This window comes from Spea bombifrons, chromosome 3 (assembly GCF_027358695.1).
Source record: "Spea bombifrons isolate aSpeBom1 chromosome 3, aSpeBom1.2.pri, whole genome shotgun sequence".
NCBI lineage: Eukaryota > Metazoa > Chordata > Amphibia > Anura > Pelobatidae > Spea > Spea bombifrons.
Window position 1 is genome coordinate 41860570 of NC_071089.1, and position 24703 is coordinate 41885272.

Genomic DNA, 24703 nt, shown 5'->3' on the forward strand with positions numbered 1-24703 from the left:
CCTTTACAGGGAAGTTTTCTTGTTTACGTTTTTTATTACCTTATAACGTTAAAATGTAACTGAGATACATGCTTATCAATATGGTTTGAATTTTCACTGTAATGACAGCTGCGACTGTCTTGGTTTGATCATAACTGACAGCTGTGACTGTCTCCCATATATTACTAGTTGTGTTATTTGTACTTCTTATTTCTTTGAAAATAAATAAAAAAATATTGAAAGTAAACCTGAAAGTCTGCCTGTCATTTGCTGCTTGTTTGTTTCATTTCAAATCCATTATAGTGCTGTACAGAGCCAAAATTATGAAAATTGTGTTAGTTTAAATATTTCCAGACCTAACTGTATGATGAATATTCAGAGGTTTCTAATGTATTTTTGCTGTAGTCTCTCCCTGTTGTCAGAGAGTTTTTTGTTTTGTGTTTGGTTCATTCATTTTCAGACAACAAATTGTGTCTCTCGCCCTTTCGGTTCAGATGAAACTTGAAGAACCTTTTCCATCTGGAAATTAAATTTGTTGTCACTCTCCCCTTCATTAGTCTGGTCTCTTCCATGTATTTCTGCAATAGGATGAAGCCTTGGTTCCCCCTATTGGAGGAATGGAGGAGAAGCTGTCCCCGTGGTGTGTGCCAGACTCAGTTCTGTTGCAAACTGCTCCACTAGGCCAGAAGAATGCAGATGAACCTGTGGGGAAGTATAGAATTTTGTAACAGGGACCGATTTTTGCTCAATACAGCCAAAAGTTGAGAAGCTCCCATAGGACAGGTTATGAAGTGGCTGTACATTCTTGGTAAACATGAGAAATTTGTTTTGTACTGCCTAATCTGATCCTTCTCATGTTGCCCCTATCACACCCACTCATGGATAGCCAATGTGTTGTGAAGCTACACTTCCTGAGGGCAAGTCCCATTGTGACTCCTATATGGAGAAGAAGGTGGGGTCTACAATCAAGCATGGCCAAGAAGTTTAAAGTTATGGTGGCACGACTCTTATTTTTATAAATGCATATTTTACTATTTTAATGTATGCAAATTGGTGCAAGCATTGTTTAACTATTTGGAGTTGGAAAATTGGACCAGTGGCATCAGCGGGGGGAGGGGAGGGGCAGGGGTGTCCATGGACCCCCTTACATCATACTGTGCCCCCCATGGTGAGCGCCAGAATATGACGTAATAAAAAGGCGCTCAGCAGTGAAGCAGCGCGCACCGCGACAGAGCAGGAAGACAGAGGCCTCACGCTCCCACCGCAGGACCTCTACAAGGTAAGTGAACTTCAAAGGGGGAGAGGGTATATAGTGAGAAGGGAGGGAGAGGGGTAGATAGTGAGAAGGGAGGGAGAGGGGTAGATAGTGAGAAGGGAGGGAGAGGGGTAGATAGTGAGAAGGGAGGAGAGGGGTAGATAGTGAGAAAGGGGGTGGTAAGAATATTGAAATAAAGAGTCAAAACGAGTGAGAGAATGAATGAATGTGTGGATGCATTGTGTGAATGAGTGAGAAAATGAATGAATGAATGTGTGGATACATTGTCTAAATGAGTGAGAGTATGAATTAATGAGTTTGTGAGAATGCATTAATGAATATGTATAAATGATTTGTGTGAATGAGTGAGAGAATAAATGATTGTGTGGATGAATTAGGTGAATGAAAGTGTGAATTAGTGAGTGACTGTAAAAGTGTTTGTGTGTATCATAGTTACATAGTTACATAGTTCATAATGTTGAAAAAAGACCTAAGTCCATCTAGTTCAACCCTTCTACCTAACCTTCCTATTCTTGATCCAAAAGAAGGCAAAATTAAGCTACTTCTAATTCTGCCATCAGGGGGAAAAAAAAATTCCTTCTTGACTCCAAGAGGCAATCGGATTTCTCCTTGGATCAAGAAGCTCTAAAATATTAATGTTATTCTATTTATATCCCTGTATATCATGCCTTTCTAAGAAAATATTGAGGCCCCGTTTGAAGGTATCTAATGTCTTGGATAACACTACCTCCCTTGGAAGTGAATTCCATACCTTAATTGTCCTCACTATGAAGAATCTCTTCCTTTGTCGTCTATAATTGATTTGTGGAAAGCCAAAGAGGGCACATGCAGAGTTTTTGAGCCTTGGGGACCAAGAGGGCACAGGCAGGGTGTGTATGGGACAAAATTGTCTCACGCTAGGCTGTTTGGGGACAAAGATGGCAAGTCCTATGTGTGTAATTTGGGTGCTGGTGCTGGCAATGTAGACACCAGGGCTGGCTTTGGGGTGTGCGACCTGTGTATACCCTTAATGCTGAGTTTTTATGTGAATTGCAATTGATCTATACCTGCAAAGCTGGGTTTGTGTGTTATTCTATTGATACATATCTGCTATGTTTCCATACATTATTCATGTATACCTGCAAATTCAGTTGATCAATACCTGCAATGCTGTTTCCATGTGATCTATACCCTCAGTGCTAAGTGTACATGTGATTTCCAGTTGATCTATACCTGCAATGCTGGGTTTGTGTGTTCTGTTGATCTATACCTGCAATGCTATGTTTCCATTTATTATTATTGTATACTTACAAATACAGGATTTGTATGTTTGATTCTGATTCAGTGTGGCAAATATTTTTTTGGTGCGGGAGCGAAGGGGGTGATTTCAATATAAAATGAATTGGCAGCAGGATCTAATAGCAGCAGAGGCTAATATTTATATATATTGGCGGCAGGGTCTAACATAAAAGAATGAAAACTAACTGCCAGTTCAGTTATTTTGAAATCAGATTTTAATCACGGTCTTTACCGTGATAAGTACATATTATGTAGTTAAAAATGCATGTCTAATGCATATATATATAGATATATATATATATAGATATATATATATAGAATATAGATATCTATATAGATATATATATATAGATATATATATATATAGATATCTATATAGATATATCTATATAGATATATATATCTCTATATAGATATATATATATATATATATATATATATCTATATATATATATATATCTATATATCTATATAGATATATATCTATATATATATCTATATATAGATATATATATATATCTATATATAGATATATATATAGATATATATATATCTATATAGATATATATCTATATATATATATATATATATATAGATATATATCTATATAGATATATATATATCTATATATAGATATATATATATAGATATATCCATACCTGGGAACTCTCTGGGTTTGACCCGAAGATTGCCGGGTGAGCGCTGCTCCTCCGGTTTAAGACCCGAAATCCTCCGGGTCGCGGGAGCGGGGTCTTGACACTCCCCCGCTGACATCAGTGTGCAGTCCTGGCTGCGTCCCGCAAGTGAAGACTCCGGGTAGCCGGAGCCGAGAAGTTCCCAGGTATGTATATAACTCAAAAATGAGAAAAAAAATATATAAATAAACGTAATATACTACTATATGTGAATATATAAAAATATAAAAATAGAAATATATATAAATGCCCACACGGAAATTATAAAAAGTTATACAAATCAAACTCAGCATTCAGTCCCTCTGGCCTTAATGTTCCCAAATCAAGTACCCACTGCATCTCATGTTGTCCCATATTTTTTACACTATTGCCACCTCTCCAGTATATATACACACACCTATCATGCCTGGGTTCTAGCACCAAAAATGGACAAAAAAAAAATCAACAACAATATTTTATATATATATATATATATATATATATATATATATATATATATTTGCTAACAGCAATCACACTCTCATGCCCAGGCAGCCAGTACATGCTGGAACCTGGGCATAATAGCATGCCCCCCAACTGTCCCAATTTAGGCAGGACAGTCCCGATTTTGGGTCTCTGTCCCGCTGTCCCGCCTGTCCCTTCCACTGTCCTGCTTTGCAGGGGCAGAGGTAAGGTGAGGCGAGATCCGTACTCACCTCAGCTTCAGCCTGCAGACTAGCTGGGAGCCCCCTCCAGCTGGCTCAACATTAGAGAGCGCGAGGTCTGTCACTTTGCTTTATTGCTCCCTAATTACTACCCGCCGAGGATATGACGTCATCCCTGCACTTTTCAGCAAAAGCCGGCGCATAGTGAGGTCTGAAGTGACAGACCTTGCGCTCCCACCACAGGATACAGTATGGAGGCAGAAAGAAGAATGATGAAGGATGGTGGAAGAGGTAAGAGATGGGGAGAAAGGGGTGTAAGGGCAGTGTATGTGTATGTATGTATGCGTTTGTAAGCTTGTGTGTGTATGGGGGCGGTGTGTGTAAGAGCTGTTTTCTGCATGCATCATGCAGACGTTCACCACAACCCCTCATGCACCAGAGAGGAGGTGTGATGGAACCCTCCATCACTGGGGCCCCTGGAGAGGCCTGAGAGCCAGCCTCCTTCCTACTGACCATGGCCCCAGGCCTTGTAGAGACTTCTGTGTGTGGACACAGGGGGTCAGTTTCTACTGATTTCCCCTATGTTTTACTACTCAGAGTCTCAAAACTGTAATGTCAGCTGGACATCCTGTTGTAGGAAGAAGGCTGATTGTCTTTGCATTGTTGATTGTATAGGTGTGAAGTGTTTCCCCTGTTATTGTGTGAGTTAGCCCTTGTCTTAAGACCCCTTGTAGGTATGACTAGATGTCACTGCTGCATACCTAATTATCAATTACACAACAGGTAGCTGTTAATCCAGTGAGCTCCTGTTATCCCTGTTTCCTAGCCATTGCCTGTCTCAAGCCAATTATATTTCTATCATCATCATCCCATGTCTACGTCCCCAACTAATGTAATTATATATGTCTCAATGTCTCATGTCATTCTGTCCTTCCCCCAGATATTGTGTTGCAGGATTTGCTCTAATTACTTCCTTCCTGACATGGTAATTAGATCATGTGATATTTGTCTTGCCCCTTTTCTTACTTGTACATATAGCTCTGTATTTGGTTTAAATAAAGGAGTCCTGTTTTCACCTCAACATGAGAGTTGCCTGATGCTTGGGTGGGCTGCTATGATCCTTTATTGTCCTTTTCAGGACAACAGCCACGCCGTGTAGCTAAGCTTGGATAGCCACAGTGCCAACGCAGCTCCGGTGCAGCGACATCCCCCCTTCTATCTACAACGCTGGTTCTGCCTGGCGCTGAAGGGGTTAATTGTTGGTGTCCTGGCAGGAGGAAGTAACGATTGACGGGAGTACCCAGTCGGGGTACAGGTCGGTCCCGTCACAGGAGGATCCAGGTTCCCTGCAGCGCTGCAGGGAATTCTCTCTGGCAGTGCGATGCGCGCATACATCCTCTACTTCTGCCCAACACTTCTGCTGGGGCTTCTATGATGGAGCACCGGAAAGGTCATGTCATGTTGCAGGGGTTGCCAGAGAGGAGGATCTGATAATAATAGGATGTGTCTGAGTGAGTGCCTACTCCGTGCGATGGTCTGCTATCTTAGAGTCTAATAATATATATTATTATTACTATAATAATTTAAAATATATAACTTCAGGAGACTCTCCTGGTGCTTGCTGGACTTTCTTGGGTGCCCTGATGCATTCTTTACAACAATTGGACCTCTCTCCTTGAAGTTCTTGATGATCTTGATACTGGAATAAATGGTTGATTTAGGTGCAATCTTACTAGCAGCAATATCTTTGCTTGTGAAGACCTTTTTTGGCAAAGCAATGATGACAGCCTGTGTTTCCTTGCAGGTAACCATGGTTAACAGAGGAGGTACAATGATTTCAAGCACCCCTCTCCTTTGAAAGCTTCCAGTCTGTTATTCTAACTTAATCAGCATAACTGAGTGATCATCAGCCTTGTCCACATCAACTCTCGCACCTGTGTTAACGAGGCATGATGTCAGCTGGTCCTTCTGGGGCAGTGCTGAAATGCAGTGGTAATGTTTTTTTGGGATTCATTTTCATGGCAAAGAGAGACTTTGCAATTGATTACAATTCATCTGATCACTCTTCATAGCATTCTGGAGTATATGTAAATCACCATCATCTAAACTGAGGCAGCAGACTTTGTGAAAATTAATATTTGTGTCATTCTCAAAACTTTTGGCCACAACTGTGTATATAGTATGTCTATATAAACAAATACAACATGGATGGGTTTCCCATGCAGGAACATAATAAATGCCTAGAACATACAGTAATAACAGTAAAACAATGGGAGCATATATTAAATAATAAATGGCAAATAAAAGTAACACATGTAATACAAGGGCTGATACATCTTAATGTAATACACCTTAGGCTTCACCTAGGGTGACCACATGTCCCAGATTGCCCAGGACTTTAAGTCCTGGGTCCCAGGCATCCTCGCCAATTGAAATGCCATCTTTTTTTTTTTTGACGCGAAGGAGAGAGAGGGGTGCCAAGGGGTTGCTCATAAATAAGTCTTCAACAACTGCTCGGCGACCCTCAGTCTCCTCCGCAAGGCCTCTAGCTCAGTTGTGGTGCCGGCATTTCATGATCATACCTGCGAACTTTTGAGCTCCGGCTACCTTGCTGGACGCGGCCAGAACTGCCCACTGACGTCAGCCGGCAAAACACCCCCATTTAAAGGGAAAATGGGCGGGGAGTGTCAAGACTTCAGGTCTTGACCCGAAGAACCAGTGAAGCTGTGTTTCCCCCGGGGATCTCTGGGTCAAACCCGGAGAGTTCCCAGGTATGTTCATACTGAGTGCAGAAATATGAATATGCCTTGGGGACCAACATGACACAGGCAGGGTGTTGATGGGACAAAGATGGCACAGGCCGGGCTGTTTGGGGACAAAGTTGACTTATGCTGGGCTGTTTGAGGACAAAGATGGCAAGTCCTGTGTGTGTTATCTGGGTGCTGGTCAGGTTCTATCTGGGTAGTGTGGATGCCAGGGCTGACTTTGGGGTGTGCAACCTGTAATCTATCTATACCTTTAATGCTGAGTTTTTATGTTGATTCCAATTGATTCTATACCTGCAAATCAGGGTTTATGTGTTATTATATCTGCTATGCTATTTTTCCATACATTATTTATGTATACCTGCAAATACAGGGTTTGTATGGCTTATTCAGTTGATCAATACCTGCAATCCTGTTTCCATGTGTTTATTTGATCTATACCCTCAGTGCGACAGGATAACCAGTACCCTGACTGGGAACACCTGCCAAAACGGGCTTTCTTCGGCCGGGACACCCGCAGTTAACCTCTTCAGCGCCAGACAGAACCAGCATTCTTGAGAGAATAGGAATGCTGCTGCACCGGAGTTGTGTTGGCACCGTAGCTAGCCATAGCTTAGTGTATTCTGAAAACATCAGACAGGATGTTGAAGTGAGAACAGAACTACATTTATTAAACGCACATTCATGTACTTATACACAGCAAACACAATTAACATTAACATTAAGTCCTTCTTCGGGTCCTGCAAGGGGAACACACAAACAATACGTTGGGATGATAGGATTATCCCCTTGGAGTTCCAGGTCGACTGAATCCATTTCCCATAGAAGGAAAAAGGTACAATTCTTGGGGTTCCCCGTGGAGCTTCTCCACAAGCTCTGGACGCCCTCTGTTAACTGTTCAAAAATCCCCGAGATCCATCACAGGGAGTCCGAGCTACACCCGGTTCGAGTGGGTTGATGCAACGTTACGTTTCGCTCGTGAGTTCTGTGACAGAATGACCGGTCATACAAGGCCCCAAGGTAGTCAGGAGATGGCTCCAGCCTGGCTGTCAAACAAAGATAGCACAGGCAGGAACTCCATTGTTTAATTAATCCCATCAATAGGATTCCTGCCTGGGGATTAAAGATTGGGTTGTCTATATGCACCTGTTTATCAATGTTAATTTATGTTAATGAAGTTCTGTGGCTATATGAGTCTATGTTTTACATCAATAAACTGTTCATTCCTGCTGTACTCAATTCAAGGTAGTTGTGCGTCTACTTATTGGGTACACATAGTAGGGTTCCAAGGTGCGCATGCTGGCTGGTGCTGGAAGTTATTCCGGGGACAACAGGAGGATACAAAAAAAAAGCAAAACCTAATGTCCCCCTGATGCTCTGCCAGTTAAATGCCCCCCATGATACTGGCTGAGGATTATGTGAAGTATAGTACACAGCAGCAGGAAAACTGTAAAGGCTAATATGAGTACCCTACCAGGATCATACCATAAAGTGGGCTGATTGGGGACAGAGGTGACACTGAAGAGCTGAATGGGGACAGCAATGACATGGAGGGGCTGAATGGGGACAGAGGTGACACTGGGAGGGTCTGATTGGGGACAGAGATGATACTGGGAGGAGCTGATTGGGGACAGAGGTGGCACTGTAGAGCTGAATGGGGACAGCAATGACATGGGGGCTGAAGGGGGACAGAGGTGACACTGGGAGGGTCTGATTGGGGACGGAGATGACACTGGGAGGGGCTGATTGGGAACAGAGGTTAAACTGGGGAGCTGAATGGGGACAGCAATGACATGGGGGGGTCGAAAGGAGACAGAGGTGACACTGGGAGGGGCTGATTGGGGACAGAGACAACACTGGGGACCCACTTACATACACACACACACATACCTATTTTTTGATTTTTAACGAATACAAAAAAAGTATTATATAGCTTGTACAAAAATAAATTTTACTAACCTTCTACTTCCACTTTTGGGGGGGTTTCGTCTAGACCTCCATCCCCTGGTAGCAACAGACTGTTTTCTATGTATACAGGATGTCAGTGACACGAAATCCGGTGCTCCAGCAGTCTGAGTGCGAGGGGGCAGAGCTTTCACCCCTCACGCTGCTCCCATCACTATGCGGCCATCAGATTGCTGGAAAACTGATCTAAACGGCCGATGCGTGCTGATCCCGCCGGCCAGAGCTACTTTAATACTTTTTTTTTTTAAATTAATATGGCAAGCCGGATCGGCTATTAAATAAAAAAAAAGTATTAAAAGAGCTCTGGCCGGCGGCATCAGCACGCTGCGGCCGTTTAGATTAGTTTTCCAGCAGTCTGATGGCCGCATAGTGATGGGAGCAGCGTGAGGGGTGAAAGCTCCGCCCCCTCGCACTCACCTTTCACCCCTCACGCTGGGTGCTAATGCTGGCGGCCGGCGCTACTTTAATACTTACTACTAATTTTTTTTTTTATTTAATAGCCGATCTGGCTTGCCATTTTACATTTTAAAAAAAGTATTAGGCTAGGTTTCCACTTGTTTTTTTTTTTGCTAAAAACGCCCATAATAACGCCAATTCAGCCACACAGCGTTTTTTTTTTGTGAAAAAACGCTGCGGCCAGATGTTAGCTGTTCTTCAATAGGAAATTGCACAATGCCATATCCACTTGGCGTTTTTCTGTTTGGCGTTTTTTCAGTCCTCTTTGGCGTTTTTCTGCTTTTTTGGGCTCTGTGGCAGTTTTTCAAAATTGCAGCATGTTCACACTCTGGCGTTTTTTGCAAGGAAATCTTGGCGTTTTTCTCCAATAGAAGTCTATGGGAGAGAAAAAATGCCATGAAAAAGCCATGTGGGTTTTGCCTTGGCGTTTTTTTCCACAGTTACAATGCAGAGGATGGACCCAGTATCTGTGTGTCCTACGAGAAATAGGCTGGAAACAAACAGTTTCACACAAAACAAAGTTCATATTGAATTTCACACCATTTGGAACAAACATGCCATTACAAACAAACATACCCAACTGGATCCTGCGTGCCAAAAGCAACAGCAAACAATTTGCACCATCATTTGGGGCCAATCTTCCTAGAGGAGCAGATATTCGGAATAAAACATGCCTTACAAACCACAGAAAAGAGACACATAGAGCCCGCCGGGGCGTGTTTAAGTAGAACTCTACCAAGGAAATGACATCAGGAGGGGGCAGATACTTGCCATTTATCCTAATCCCTTTTAGCTGGGTGAAAATTCTAACGTGTAAAGGCTGGAAAAACTGCCTAAGGTCAAAAAAAGCAATTTCCACAGAAAGGCTAAAATGCCAGAAAAAACGCCAAAACGCAGGTAAATGCTGTGGCAGTTTTCTTGGCGTTTTTCATCAAGAAATTAACGCAGGACAAAAACCCAAGTGGAAACCTAGCCTTAAAGTAGCGCCCGCCGGTGGCATCAGCACCCAGCGGCCATTTAGATTAGATTTCGGGCGGCCTGGGGGGCAATTGCCCCCCTGCCCAGCCCGCCCCTGCTAACTAGTTATCTTTTTTTTTACTTTCGTAAATGTTGCTTGATGGTAATGGGCTGATCTTTGAAGATTTTAATTTTTCTAGTAAAATCATATCATATTGTATGGGGATATATGTGTAACAACATATTTTATTTATTTCTATATATCGGTATATACACTTCCTCTGTTGAAGCTATTATACGCCTGATGCCGATCTGACCACTGATTTGCAACTAAAATGCGTTTGATTACTTGTCTACAGATTTGATAGCTTGATTTCAGTTTTCGATACATACTGAGTTATGTGAGTTAATCATAATAAATACTATACAGATTAAGTTTCTGCAAAAAGGGGTGATTTCCATAAATGCGACTTCTGACACCCTTTCGCTCCCTCCTATAAAATTGCACAGTATTTGTCATGTGACATGCCTTAGCAAAGACAAACAGGAAGGAAAAAAAACCTTTACGTGCCAATCATGGCCCAGGCACAACTGCAGCAACTGATACCCTCCCTGCTGGCTGTGCTGGTCGTCTTGCTGTTTCAACCCGTGCTTCCCCGAATCGCGTACGAACCAACCTGGGAGTCACTGGATTCCCGACCTATGCCAGAATGGTTCGATGACGTCAAATTCGGCATCTTCATTCACTGGGGAGTGTTTTCCGTGCCTAGCTTCGGCAGCGAATGGTTTTGGTGAGTGCTAATGATCTGCATTTGTCGGAATACTGCCATGGGACTTGTGCAGCTTTATATCTACGTCACAATTAAAGGCTGGCGAATGCCCCCCAAGCCGGTCCAAAAATGTTCACAAGGGGCTGACGGACTGTCCATTTTTTTTAACAATTTTGGAACCACCCAGAAAATATTTTAGGGAGCTTAAGCTTCACATACAAACATAATGTGCATGCCAATTAAGTAATTTAGCATCTGTGAGATTTCAGTTTACATTACAATTTAATATAGTTGTAAGAAGGCATTCTCTTATGCTGTGTAGAATCCTATAGGCCAGTCACTGGGTTTTGCGTTGCAGCAGACCTGACATAAAGTTGCTTTCTATTTCTGTCATTGCCTTATTTTGCAAGACAAGGAAATACAAATATGTTATTTCATTTTCCAACAGAGGACATTCACTAGCCTAGTGCTTCAACACTTTTTTGGGGGGTATGTAGAAGCATAATTATGCTTCTACTTACCCCTAAGTTTTAGTGGAAGGGTTTTTCATCACCTTTACCCACAATAACTTATGTAACAACACTTTTTTGCAGACTGCTGCTGTAAACTAAAACGTGGCTGTGAAAAACTGTCTTACAACTTTTAGATACTGTAAGAATCTAGTTTAGCGTTTAACAGTATTTGTGCAAAACCTTACTAGCACTACTGCTCCAATGTATGTCTGCCATATCACCAAACAATTTTTCAGAAATTGCCTGTTTTTACTCAAAAGACACATTTAAAAACCTAAATCAGAAACCTATTTTCCTTTAGGTGGTATTGGCAAGGAAGCAAATCAGAAGCCTATGTTAATTTTATGTTGAAGAACTATCCCTCTGGTTTCCAGTATGAAGACTTTGGGCCATTGTTTACAGCACAGTTTTATGACCCAAAACAGTGGGCAGAATTACTGGTGGCTTCAGGGGCAAAGTATGTTGTCCTTACCTCAAAACATCATGAAGGTAAAAACTATTGTTAGGAAATCAGACTGTTGCCAAAAGCTGTTTTCCCTTGTATTGTCCGTTTTGTTATTTTATAATTGGTCCTAAATACCATATTGGCTCGTTTTATAGGCCACACCCGATTACAGGCCACTCCCTTGATACGCCACCCTGCCCCCCTGACTTACCAATACATCCCTAGACTCCCTGGTGTTAAGCGGGGGCAGCCGATGGACGTCTGCGCATTGCCTAGACAACCTCTGCTGCTTCTCACCACTTCCGCCAGGGCTTCTGTGCCGGCGCTTCATCATTGAAGCCCCGGCGGAAGTGCTGGCAGAAGCAGAGGTTATATGCGTGTATCACACAGGTGCTCACCAGCTGCCAGTGCCAGCCGATGAACGTCTGAACGATGCACTCAGACAACCTCCGCTCCTGCTGGCTGGTAGTTCCGCCGGGGCTTCTATGATGGAGCACTGGAAGGTCATGTGAAGCCGGCGTTCAGTCATAAAAGCCCCAGCGGAAGTGCCAGCAGCAGCAGGGGTAGTCTGCATCGAGAATCCAGGTCTCCTGCAGCGCTGCGGGGGATCTGGATCCTAACCCTGCTTGCCTGCCGCAGTGGTAAATGAAACAAAAAATCACCTGCATGTCCCGAGCGTTGGGCGATACGAGCTGCGCATCCCTGCGCTAAACCCCGATTTATAGGCTGCACCCCCACTAAAAGACTTAAAGTGAGGCCTATATTCGGCCCAATATGATAATACAGTATTCTCCCAATTGACCTGTAAGATAATTGAAATATAAAAGTAGGTGCTAAGAGGCCAGTGTACATTGTGAAATGTACACAGCCAGAGTGGGCAGAGGAATAGATAGATGTAACAATATTTCACAAATGCGTATGCTTGCCTCTCATTAAATTACAGCACTGAAATCCAATAATTTGCAGATTGGAATAACTACAAAATATAACTACATACAGATACATAAAAGGAATTTGTCACTGCAACAGTAACAAATCTTTTTTTAATCTTCGTGTGCTGTTTGTTGTTAAAGCATATGTTTATCCGCCACTTAACTACCATATTTGCTCGATTTATAAGACAAGGTTTAAGACAAGAGCAAATGCTCTGAAAAATACCCCTCGTGTTATAATCGGGGTCGTTTTATAATCCGCTCCAGCCGGAAGGAGGTGCCGTTAGCAGCAGGGGTTGTCTGCGTCCATTGTGCAGACCTTCCCCGGCTGTCAGACAGGAGAGTTCCCCGCACAAGCTTACAGTCTAGAGGGAGTTAGGGTGTGTATTACACAATAGGTAAAAGTGCCGTTATGGATAGTCCAGCCACACTAGTAAAAGTATTGTAGGAGAGGGACTAGGAAAGGTGAGCTAAAGGAATATGGGAGGGCGTTAGTGTGCTATGTTGTAAGCATCATTAAAGAAGTGGATCTTGAGGGATTTTTTGAAGGAATAAGGGCAGGGGGAGAGATGGATAGACCAGGGGAGGGCATTCCAGAGGATAGGGGCAGCCCTTGAGAAATCTTCTAAGCGGGCATGAGAGCTAGAAATCAAAAGAGAGGATATAAGGAGATCATTGGATAATTATTGTTTTATATAGTGCCACCAGATCCTGCAGCGCTGTACAAGGAGGAGACAGGACATTATTACTATCTTTTATTTATATAGCGCCAACAATTCACGCAGGGCTTCTTACAATACATATATTCAAGGGGTATGACCCGAGCCGGATTAAAAGCATCATGGGCCTGGTGCTGAGGATTTTGGTGGGCCTTTTTAATGGAAATAAATAAAATTTTTATATCCCATTATCATTGATGCTAAGAACAATCTTAACTCCTCAAGGGGCAGCTTTTGCCCTGCGTTAAAGACGGCCCTGGCGGCAAGGTTGGGACTGGGAATGAAAAGCAGCCCTGAAAATATTTGGACACCAGCCCCATGTATTTTATCTCGTAGTCAAGCTCTTGTGTCCACACCCCTTACACAAGCCTATCAGAGCCACACCCCTTACACACGCCTATTTATAGCGAGAGGTATTGGCAGTAGAAAGAGGGAAGTGCTCATGCTGTTGTACAGATCACTTGCGAGACCTCACTTGGAGTATTGTGTACAGTACTGGAGAGCGTATCTCCAGAAGGATATAGATATGTTGGAGAAAGTTCAGAGAATGGTTCATGGATTACAGGATAAACCTTACTTGGAAAGGTGAAAGGATCTTAGCCTGGAAGAAAGACGTGATGGGGGATATGATAGAAACATTTAAATGCTTAAAGGGAATCAACAAGATAAAGCAAGAGAGTTTATTTAAAAGGAGAAATACTACCACAACAAGAGGACATAGTCGAGGGGCAAAGATTTAATGGTAACATCAGGAAATATTACTTTACGGAAAGGATAGCGGACGCATGGAATAGCCTTCCAGCAGAAGTGGTAGATGTTAATACAGTAAAGACATTTAAGCAAGCATGGGATAGGCATAAGGCCAAGTTAGATATAGGATAAGGGCAGGTACTAAGGAAAGTACTCAGAGGTTGGGCAGACCGGATGGGACTAATGGTTCTTATCTGCCGTCACTTTCTATGTTTCTATCTGAGCCACGCGCCTATCTGAGCCACTCTATTTACCATCCAAATAGCTACAAATCATTCTTTTTGATCAACTATATTAAATTGTTCCTTTATGATAACAGAATATCTCATTATTATTAAAATACCAGGAACCAAAAGTGTTAAAAAGCCATCGACACCCAAACACACAACCAGGACGGGCTCTGCCACACTGAAGCATAAAAAATGTATTTGCCCCTTCTATATTTTTGCCCCTTGTTTATTGATTCCCCAGAGAGGCCCCCTTTACTGTTGTTTAATGTGCCCCCCCACAACCTTGTGTTTTGCCCCCCTTTGTGCATTTATGTCCCCATACCCTTGTGTATTGATTCATGTGATGCCCCAGCCAACCCCCTCCCTTGTGTATTGATGCCCCCCCGTTTTGTATTGGTTAATGTGATGCCCCCACTGCCATGTGTATAACCTCCAGCCACACCCCCCCCCCCGTTTATATTGATTTTGTAATGCCAAAACCCAGCCACTCCCTCCCTTGAATATGGGTCCCCTAACTATTCTTTTGGTAATACTTCCATTTTTTTTTTCTTTCTATTTTTCTGCTCTCCTCCGGCGTGAAGATTCTCTTCTTGTCACGTGGAACTCTTCTGTGAGCCCGCCCCCTCGAACGTCACATGTTCAAAGCGGCCGACCCGCGGCTGTAAGACCACCTCTGCCGGCCGCTTAATGAAGTTAAAGCAGCCAGTGAAGGCGGTGTCACAGCTGCACGACGGCTGCTTTAATCTCCGCGGCCGGGGGGCAGCTTTGAATGTTGGTCTGCCGGCCCACGGCCCACATTGGCCACGTACTGGGCCTATTTTCAGGTAGGGGCCTGGAGCTGGAGCTCCATCAGCCCCTACGTTAAGCCGCCCCTTGGTATGACTAGACTAGAATTGACAGACTAGATGGAGAGAAACCTGCTTACAATCTTGAGGATCTAAAAATGAGTATATAAGATACAGAAACAGGTAAGCTACCGTCTACAGGTGAACTACCGTATTTATCGGCGTATAACACGCACTTTTTAAACCAAAATACGAAGTTAAAACCCTACCTGCGTGTTATACGCCGATAAATCCTAGAGCTGCACGATTTGCAGCGACGTCTCCCTCACTTCCGGTCCTGCGGAGGGTGCGTGCTATACGCCGGTGCGTGCTATACGCCGGTGCGTGCTATACGCCGGCAAGTACGGTATTTCTTTCTGATATTTGAACCACTTTGCTGTTTAATTGTATTGTTATATATAAAAAAACATGTTATTTTATAAGAAACTTTTTCTTAGAATCAATGATAATTGGATATAAAAATGTATTTACAAGTTATATATTTGCTATTTAGATGCCACAACTTAGCTTATATTGTGAGCACAAATAACTGTTTTGTTTTTTTTTATTTTTTTTTTTAAGGGTATACCTTGTGGGGTTCGAAATTCTCCTGGAACTGGAATTCAGTGGATGTGGGTTCCAAGCGTGACTTGGTTGGTGAGCTGGTTGGAGCCATTAGGAATAACACGGATTTACACTTTGGGCTCTACCACTCTCTGTTTGAGTGGTTCAACCCTTTGTTCTTGTCAGATAAAGCAAATTCCTTCAAGACACGTGAGTTTCCTAACACAAAATCCTTGCCTGAGCTGTATGAGCTTGTGAGAAAATACAAGCCAGAAATCCTATGGTCTGATGGAGATGGCAATGCTCCCTATGAATACTGGAATAGTACTGGCTTCTTAGCCTGGCTGTACAATGAAAGGCAAGTATATGGTTTTGAGTAAGAATACCTTTAAAGGTGATACCTTTTATTTTCTAAGTGTCCCACCGAGTATAATTTTTTTGTTTGTTTTTTTTTCAGAACACTACATTTGCATTTATCCATATACATCATAGGGTTTGTATAGGTGCCAGGGGCCATGTGCCCCCCCCACACTTTAAATCTGTATAGCTTCTATTGTTAAATACTGGTGCAGACATTGAAAGCGTTACAAGATAACTGCTATCATTATATACTGAGGCACGCACTGATGGTGGCTCAGCATAACACCTATCGCTATATACTAAGCCAAACATTGATGCGGTGTAGGCCTACCACTTCAGTGTCTGGCTTAGTATAGAGTACGGATGCACCAAAATGAAAATTCACTTGGCCGAAACCGAAAATGACCCTTCCACCTTTAAAATAAAAATAACCACACTTTTAGTAAAAGTAACACACCAAAATTGTACAAAAATTCAATAATAATATTAATATACCGTATTTGCTCGATTATAAGACGACCCCGATTATAAGACGACCCCCCAAAATCAAAATATTAATTTAGGAAAAAAACAAAAAGCCTGAATATAAGACGACCCTATAGGAAAAAAAGTTTTACCAGTAAATATTAATTCATGTAAATATATTTTTTAAATTTCCATTTATTTGCCAACCTGCCCCCCCCAGTTATGCCACTCTGCCCCCAGAAATGCTTTATACCCCCCCTATTTGCCACTCTGCCCCATGATATGCCTTATACCCCTATATGCCACTCTGGCATATAGGGGGTTAAAAGGCATATCATGGGGCTGAGTGGCATATAGGGGGTTAAAATGCATTTCTGGAGGTATATATGCATATCATGGGGCTGAGTGGCATATAGGGGGTTAAAATGCATTTCTGGAGGTCCAGAAATGCATTTTAACCCCCTATATGCCACTCAGCCCCATGATATGCCTTTTAACCCAGCATGTACTGGCTGCCTTGGCTTGATAGGAGTGTAATTGCTGCTAACAGCAATCACACTCCTATCAAGCCAAGGCAGCCAGTACATGCTGGAACCTGGGGATGATAGTAGTGGGATTACAGCCTCCCTATGCCATGCTACAACCCCCACCCCCTTACACATCCATGCTATCACACACAAACACACATTCACAAACATTTAAATACTCATTCATTCCATTAATCACACATACTTCACACATTAATCACACATACTTACCCAAAAACCCTCCCCCACCCCCTTGCCTGAACTGCAGATCTCTCACTCGAAGACTTCTGCAGGGGACCGGCTGTACCAGCAACTTCTCTGGCCCCGCCCCCAGATGAGGGAGGGGGAGATAGAGTTCTGTGAGGAAGCTACAAGCTTCCTGTCCTCCTGCTTCTAACGGAAGAGACGCTGCTCGCGACCGGTAAGCAGCATGGCCCCAGCCATTTTTTTGGGGTCTGATTAGAAGACGACCCCGATTATAAGACGAGGGGTATTTTTCAGAGCATTTGCTCTGGAAAAAACCTCGTCTTATAATCGAGCAAATACGGTAATATAAACAGAAATCACAATCCTATCATGCCCAGATTCCAGCATGTACTAGCTGACTTGGCATGATAGGAGTGTGATTGCTGTTATCAATTATATATGCATATACATTTTTCCGTCCAATTTTGGTGTGTTAATTACTTTTTTTTTTTTAAAGTAATTAACACACCAAAATTGGACAAAAACCCCAATAGCAATATCCTATAAGAAAAAAAGATTACTAGTAAATATTAATTCACATGTAAACAATTGTTTTCATATTTAATAAAAACTATGATTGAGAAAAATATTTATTTAAGTTATGCACATCTGCCCCCCCCCTCCGGTATACCTCATACACCCATATTTCTGCCTCCCTGAAATGCCCCTTTTTTATTTATTCATTTATTTTATTTTTTAAATTTTCTCAATTCTCCATTTATTGAGCAGGGTAAAATGTAGAGAACATAAACAGTATACAGGTACATAATCTAGATGTTGTTGAGTAGTGTATACAGTCAAAAGCGCCTGAGACAGCAGGAGGCACATGATCGTCAACCCATGCCATTCTTAAACACCCCCCCACCGCCTTACCAGTGCGTCCCTTTACTTGTGACCCGTACTTCGGACTCCCTGGTGTCTAGTGGGGCAGCCGGTGGAGGTCTGTGCGATGTAGATCTCCGTTGCTGGTGGCCAGTACTTCTGTTGGGGCTACTATGACTGAGCGCTGGCATCACATGACCTTCCGGTGCTCCACCATAGAAGCCCCGGCAGCAGCGGAGGTTGTGTGCATGCCGCAAATGTTCATGTGCTGCGGGATGCGCACAGACAACCTCTGCTGCTGCCTGCACTTCCGCGGAGGCTTCTATGGTGGAGCACCGGAAGGTCATGTGATGCCGGCGCTCAGTCATAGAAGCCCCCAGGGAAGTGGCTGCCAGAGAGGAGGATCCGGGTCCCCTGCAGCGCTGCGGGGGATCTGGAACTTAGTCTTGTAATCAGACCTCTATTTGAAGACAACCTCAAATATAAGACGAGGGATATTTTTTTCAGAGCATTTGCTCTGAAAAAACCTTGTCTTACAATCGAGGTGTGTGTGTGTATGTGTGTGTGTGTGTGTGTGTGTGTATATATATATATATATATATATATATATATATATATATATATATAAAAACAGCAATCACACTCCTATCATGCCCACGCAGCCAGTACATGCTGGAATCTGAGCATGATAGGAGTGTGATTACAGCCTCCCTATGCCATGCTATCCCCCCCCCACTTACACATCCATGCTATCACACATACATTCATACACTCATTCACAAACATTCATTCACTCATCCATATACTCATATTCATGTAATGTCTGGCATAGTATATAGTGATGGGAGTTATGATGTACTTTAGAGCATAACTCTCATAGTTATATAATGAACAAAACATGGGCAATGGTACAGGCTACATCATAACACCCATCACTCTCACAAACTTACTATCCCACATTTACTAATCCTCTTGCACTTTCCTACCTTTCCTCTGTCACTTTTCCCGCTACAGCTACTTTTACTCCTCCTCCTCTTTGTTCTTCCTCCAGGCTCCTCTTATTAAGTCTCCTTCCAGTGCAGTGAGCGCGGAAGGCGTTGGGCGTGGCTTTAGTGTTGTGCACCAGGATATGACAGCAAATCCCGACACACAGCAGCAGTTGCCGCACACATCTCAAGGGAGCAGGATCGGAGGTCTGCATTAACAGACCTCCCACTCCATTGATTAGCATAAAGTCAGTTAGAGGGAGATCCTTGAGCTCCTCAACCGAGCCTGCTCCTCTAGCGGCAGACAATACTGTCCATCTCTGGAGGGGTGGTGTCACCCCCCTGATGAGCGGCACCCGGGGCGGACCGCCTGTCCCACGCCAGGTATGCAACTGATAGGTGGATAAGGCTAGACAGTCACAGATGGTAAATACAGTGAAGGAAAAATGATTTGGTCTGCTGATCTTGTACAATTGCTCACTGACAAAGACATGATCGGTCTATAATTTTAACGATAGGTTTTTTTGAACAGTGAGAGACAGAATAACAACAAAAAAATCCACAATAATCCATTTAAGTTATAAATTGATTTGCGTTTTACTTAACCCCTTCAATCCCAGGGGTTTTTGGTACCTCAAAGCCCAGAGCAATTTTGCCATTTTTGGGGTATGTCGGTTTAGCGATTATTCTCTGTTCCTGTGAATAGTGTACCCATGTAAACTATATATTGTTTTTTCAAGTAGAGATAGAGCTTTCGTTTGATACCATAGTTGGATGATTAGCTGAGAGCTGATTTAGAATGAGAAATTTAGTAAAAACTAGCGAAGATTAGAAAAATAAACTAATTTTTTTTACATTTTCCCTCTGAATCCTCACAAAATTAGGTAAAGTGATGGAAAATCCCCTCCAAGTTTATCAATTCAGGTGTCCTGATTTCAGAAATATCTAATTTATATAGATTTTCCAGACTTTCCCAGCACCAGGGAGCATACTATTAGGTGTACAATTTTGTATAATTTTTATGCCTATGGCTTAACCGGTTTGGGGTTGTGAACAGGGGCAGAAGGGTTATACTGGCTAGATATTATTCTAGGGCAATGGGATGTAAGGTTTTTTTTATTATCTTTTTTTTATATATATTTTTTTTAATTTTTTTTTATTTTACCGTATTTGCTCGATTATAAGACGAGGTTTTTTTCAGAGCAAATGCTCTGAAAAATACCCCTCGTCTTCTAATCGGGGTCGTCTTCTAATCAGACCTCAAATAGAGGTCTGATTAGGAGACTAAGATCCAGATCCCCCGCACCGCTGCAGGGGACCTGGATCCTCCTGTCTCACCCGACCCCCCCCCATCATACACACTTACCGGTGCTTCCTGATGTGTTGCCGGGGCAGCGGGTTGACGTCTACGCGATCCGCGTAGACAACGTCCGCTGCAGCCGGAAGGAGGTGTGGCTAGCAGCGGGGGTTGTCTGCGTCCGTCGCATACACCTTCCCCGACTGTCAGAGATCAGACTTCCCCGCACCGGTGCCGCACCGGTGCGGGGAACTCTGATCTCTGACAGCCGGGGAAAGTATACGCGACGGACGCATACAAACCCCCGCTGCTAGCCACACCTCCTTCCGGCTGCAGCACAAGGCGACGTCAACCCGCTGCCCCGGCTGGAAGCACCGGTAAGAGAGGGGGGAGAGCGGGGGAAGGGGGGTGAGAGAGGGGGGGAGAGAGAGAGAGAGAGAGAGAGTGTGTGTGTGTGTGTGTGTGTGTGTTAGTTAGTTAAATGGGGGTATAGGGTGTGTGTGTGTGTGTTAAATGGGCATAGGGCATTTCTGGAGTGGCGTTAAGGGGGCATTTAATAGAGCATTCTGCCTCCTGAAATGCCTTATACCTCCCTATATGCCACTCTGCCCCATAATATGCCTTTTAACCCCCTAATTGGCAGAGTGGCATATAGGGGTATAAGGCATTTCTGGAGGCAGAGTGCTCTATACAATGCCTTTTAACTCCCTTAATGCCACTCTGCCTCCTGAAATGCCTTATACCTCCCTATATGCCACTCTGCCCCATAATATGCATTTTAACCCCCTAAATGCCAGAATGGGATATAGGGGTATAAGGCATTTCTGGAGGCAGAGTGGAACATAGGGGGGTCAAAAGGCATACCATGGGGCACAGTGGCATATAGAGGGTTAAAAGGCATATCATGGGCCACAGTGCCATATTGGAGTGGCAAGCCTGGGGGCAGATGTGCGTAACTGGGGGACAGGTTGGAAAATACAAGAAATAAAAACAAAAAAAATCTTTTTCTCAATCATAGCTTTTATTAAAAAAAATAGTTTACATGAATTAACATTTACTGGTAAAACTTTTTTCCTTTGGGGTCGTCTTATATTCAGGCTTTTTCTTTTTTTCCTAAGTTAATATTCAGATTTTGGGGGGTCGTCTTATAATCAGGGTCGTCTTATAATCGAGCAAATACGGTAATTTCTTTACATTTTTTTTGTATTTTTTATATTTATTTTTTTTTACACAGTAATGGTAAGAGGTCCTCCTAGGGACCTCCTGAACATGCCAGTGATGTCACAGTGACATCACAGCTCACATTATAATTTTTTTAGTATTATTTATATTATTATTTTAATTAATATTATTTTTTAAATGAATTAACATAGAGATCGTAGCGTCTCTGTGCCTCATCGGAGGGCAGGATATCCCCGCAGGGGATATCCTGTCCTCCGATGACCTTCCGGGTTACGTCAGCAGTGACGCAACCCGGAAGGGAATGCCCGATCGCGCGTTTGAAACTGCGCGATCGGGCAGTTTACCGGTAACAGCTTACCGGCTTTCATGCCGGAAGCTGTTACAGGCGATCGGACAGCAGAAAGCCGGCTTCTGCTGTCAGTAGGGAGTAGGTACGTCTATAGGGGAACAAAGGGGTTAAAGATCCATAGATCCCCTATCAATCATCAAGATGTCTGGCTCCCAGGTGTCTTTTATACAGGTAATGTGCTGAGAATAGGAGTACTCTCTTAACCCCTTAATGACAAAGCCCGTATATGTACGGGCTCAAAAAGCATCGTTTTCAATGGGTTTAGGGACCGCCCATTGTCCTTAAGGGATTAAAGGGAGTGCTCCTAATCTCAATTTGTCACCTGTCCACAGAAGAAATCAATCAGATTCCAAACTCTCCACCATGGCCAAAACCAAAGAGCTGTCCAAGGATGTCATGGACAAGATTGTAGACGTACACAAGGCTACACAGCATATAGCATGGTCCAACCCCAGCCCCAAACACAAACCATATCACTAATTTTCTGTTGTTTCCTGTTCCAAAGCCATACTTGTAAACGCTTATGAATTGTATAAGAAACATAGAAAGTGACGGCAGATCACCAGTCTGGTGATCACCGGTAGGTCCATCCAGTCTGCCCAACCTCTGAGTACTTTCCTTTAGTACATGCCCTTATCTAGCTTGGCCTTATGCCTATCCCATGCTTGCTTAAATGCCTTTACTGTATTAACATCTACCATTTCTGCTGGAAGGCTATTCCATGCGTCCACTACACTTTCCATAAAGTAATATTTTCTGAGGTTACCTTTAAACCTTTGCCCCTCCAGTTTATGACCTCGTGGTAGTATTTCTCCTTTTAAATAAACTCTCCTTTTATCGTGTTGATTCCCTTTAAGTATTTAAATGTTTCTATCATATCCCCCCTGTCACGTCTTTCTTCCAGGCTATATATATGTTAAGATCCTTTAACCTGTCCTGGTAAGGTTTATCCTGTAATCCATAAACCATTTTAGTAGCCCTTCTCTGAACTTTCTCCAACATATCTATATCCTTCTGGAGATACGGTCTCCAATATTGTACTCCAAGTGAGGTCTCACCAGTGATCTGTACAATGGCATGAGCACTTCCCTCTTTCTACTGGTAATACCTCTCTCTATACAACCAAGCATTCTGCTAGCATTACCTGCTGCTCTTCTGCATTGTCTACCTATCTTTAAATCCTCAGAAATAATTACCCCTAAACCCAATAAGCCGCATTTTCCTGATTCTCATGCTACTCAATAAGATGGCCATAAGAGGGAACTGTGGGAGACTTCTTTACAGTGATTGTGTTTGCAGGCATCAATATATGCAAGGTCCATTTGCATGTTTTAAGAGGAATACTCTCTGGAAATATATTTTAGAGTGTTAACTTTAAATCTGCTTGAATATGGATTACCAACCATTTATTACCGTATTTGCTCGATTATAAGACGACCCCGATTATAAGACGACCCCCCAAAATCAAAATATTAATTTAGGAAAAAAACAAAAAGCCTGAATATAAGACGACCCTATAGGAAAAAAGTTTTACCAGTAAATATTAATTCATGTAAATTATTTTTTCATGTTTAATAAAAGCTATGATTGAGAAAAATATATTTTTTAAATTTCCTTTTATTTGCCAACCTGCCCCCCCCAGTTATGCCACTCTGCCCCCAGAAATGCTTTATACCCCCCTATTTGCCACTCTGCCCCATGATATGCCTTATACCCCTATATGCCACTCTGGCATATAGGGGGTTAAAAGGCATATCATGGGGCTGAGTGGCATATAGGGGGTTAAAATGCATTTCTGGAGGTATATAGGCATATCATGGGGCTGAGTGGCATATAGGGGGTTAAAATGCATTTCTGGAGGTCCAGAAATGCATTTTAACCCCCTATATGCCACTCAGCCCCATGATATGCCTTTTAACCCAGCATGTACTGGCTGCCTTGGCTTGATAGGAGTGTGATTGCTGTTAGCAGTTTGATATAGATATATATCAAACTGCTAACAGCAATCACACTCCTATCAAGCCAAGGCAGCCAGTACATGCTGGAACCTGGGGATGATAGTAGTGGGATTACAGCCTCCCTATGCCATGCTACAACCCCCACCCCCCTTACACATCCATGCTATCACACACAAACACATTTAAATACTCATTCATTCCATTAATCACACATACTTCACACATTAAACACACATTAATCACACATACTTACCCAAAAACCCTCCCCCACCCCCTTACCTGAACTGCAGATCTCTCACTCGAAGACTTCTGCAGGGGACCGGCTGTAGAGCAACTTCTCTGGCCCCGCCCCCAGAGGAGGGAGGGGGAGATAGAGCTCTGTGAGGACGCTGCAAGCTTCCTGTCCTCCTGCTTCTAACAGAAGAGACGCTGCACGCGACCGGTAAGCAGCATGGCGCCAGCAGACATTTTTTGGGGGGTCTGAGAAGACGACCCCGATTATAAGACGAGGGGTATTTTTCAGAGCATTTGCTCTGGAAAAAACCTCGTCTTATAATCGAGCAAATACGGTAATAAGTTAATTTTGGAAATGATACAGTTAGGTCGGGAAATATTTGGACGCTGACATAATTGTGACATAACCCTCCATCACCTGGAGAGGCCTGAGAGCCATATATAGGTGTGAAGTGTTTCCCCTGTTATTGTGTGAGTTAGCCCTTGTCTTAAGACCCCCTGTAGGTATGACTATGT

The 24703-nt window shown here is 43.0% G+C and overlaps 1 protein-coding gene across 1 annotated transcript in view; it reads left to right on the forward strand.

Annotated features, from left to right (window-relative positions):
• Nucleotides 1-10591: 10591 nt before the first annotated feature.
• Nucleotides 10592-24703, forward strand: part of FUCA2 (alpha-L-fucosidase 2) — a 57757-nt gene continuing 43645 nt past the window's right edge. The window contains exons 1-3 of the mRNA XM_053460264.1: nt 10592-10806; nt 11599-11786; nt 15780-16119. Of these exons, the coding sequence (XP_053316239.1) occupies nt 10592-10806; nt 11599-11786; nt 15780-16119 (743 nt within the window). The remainder of the gene's footprint in view (nt 10807-11598; nt 11787-15779; nt 16120-24703) is intronic.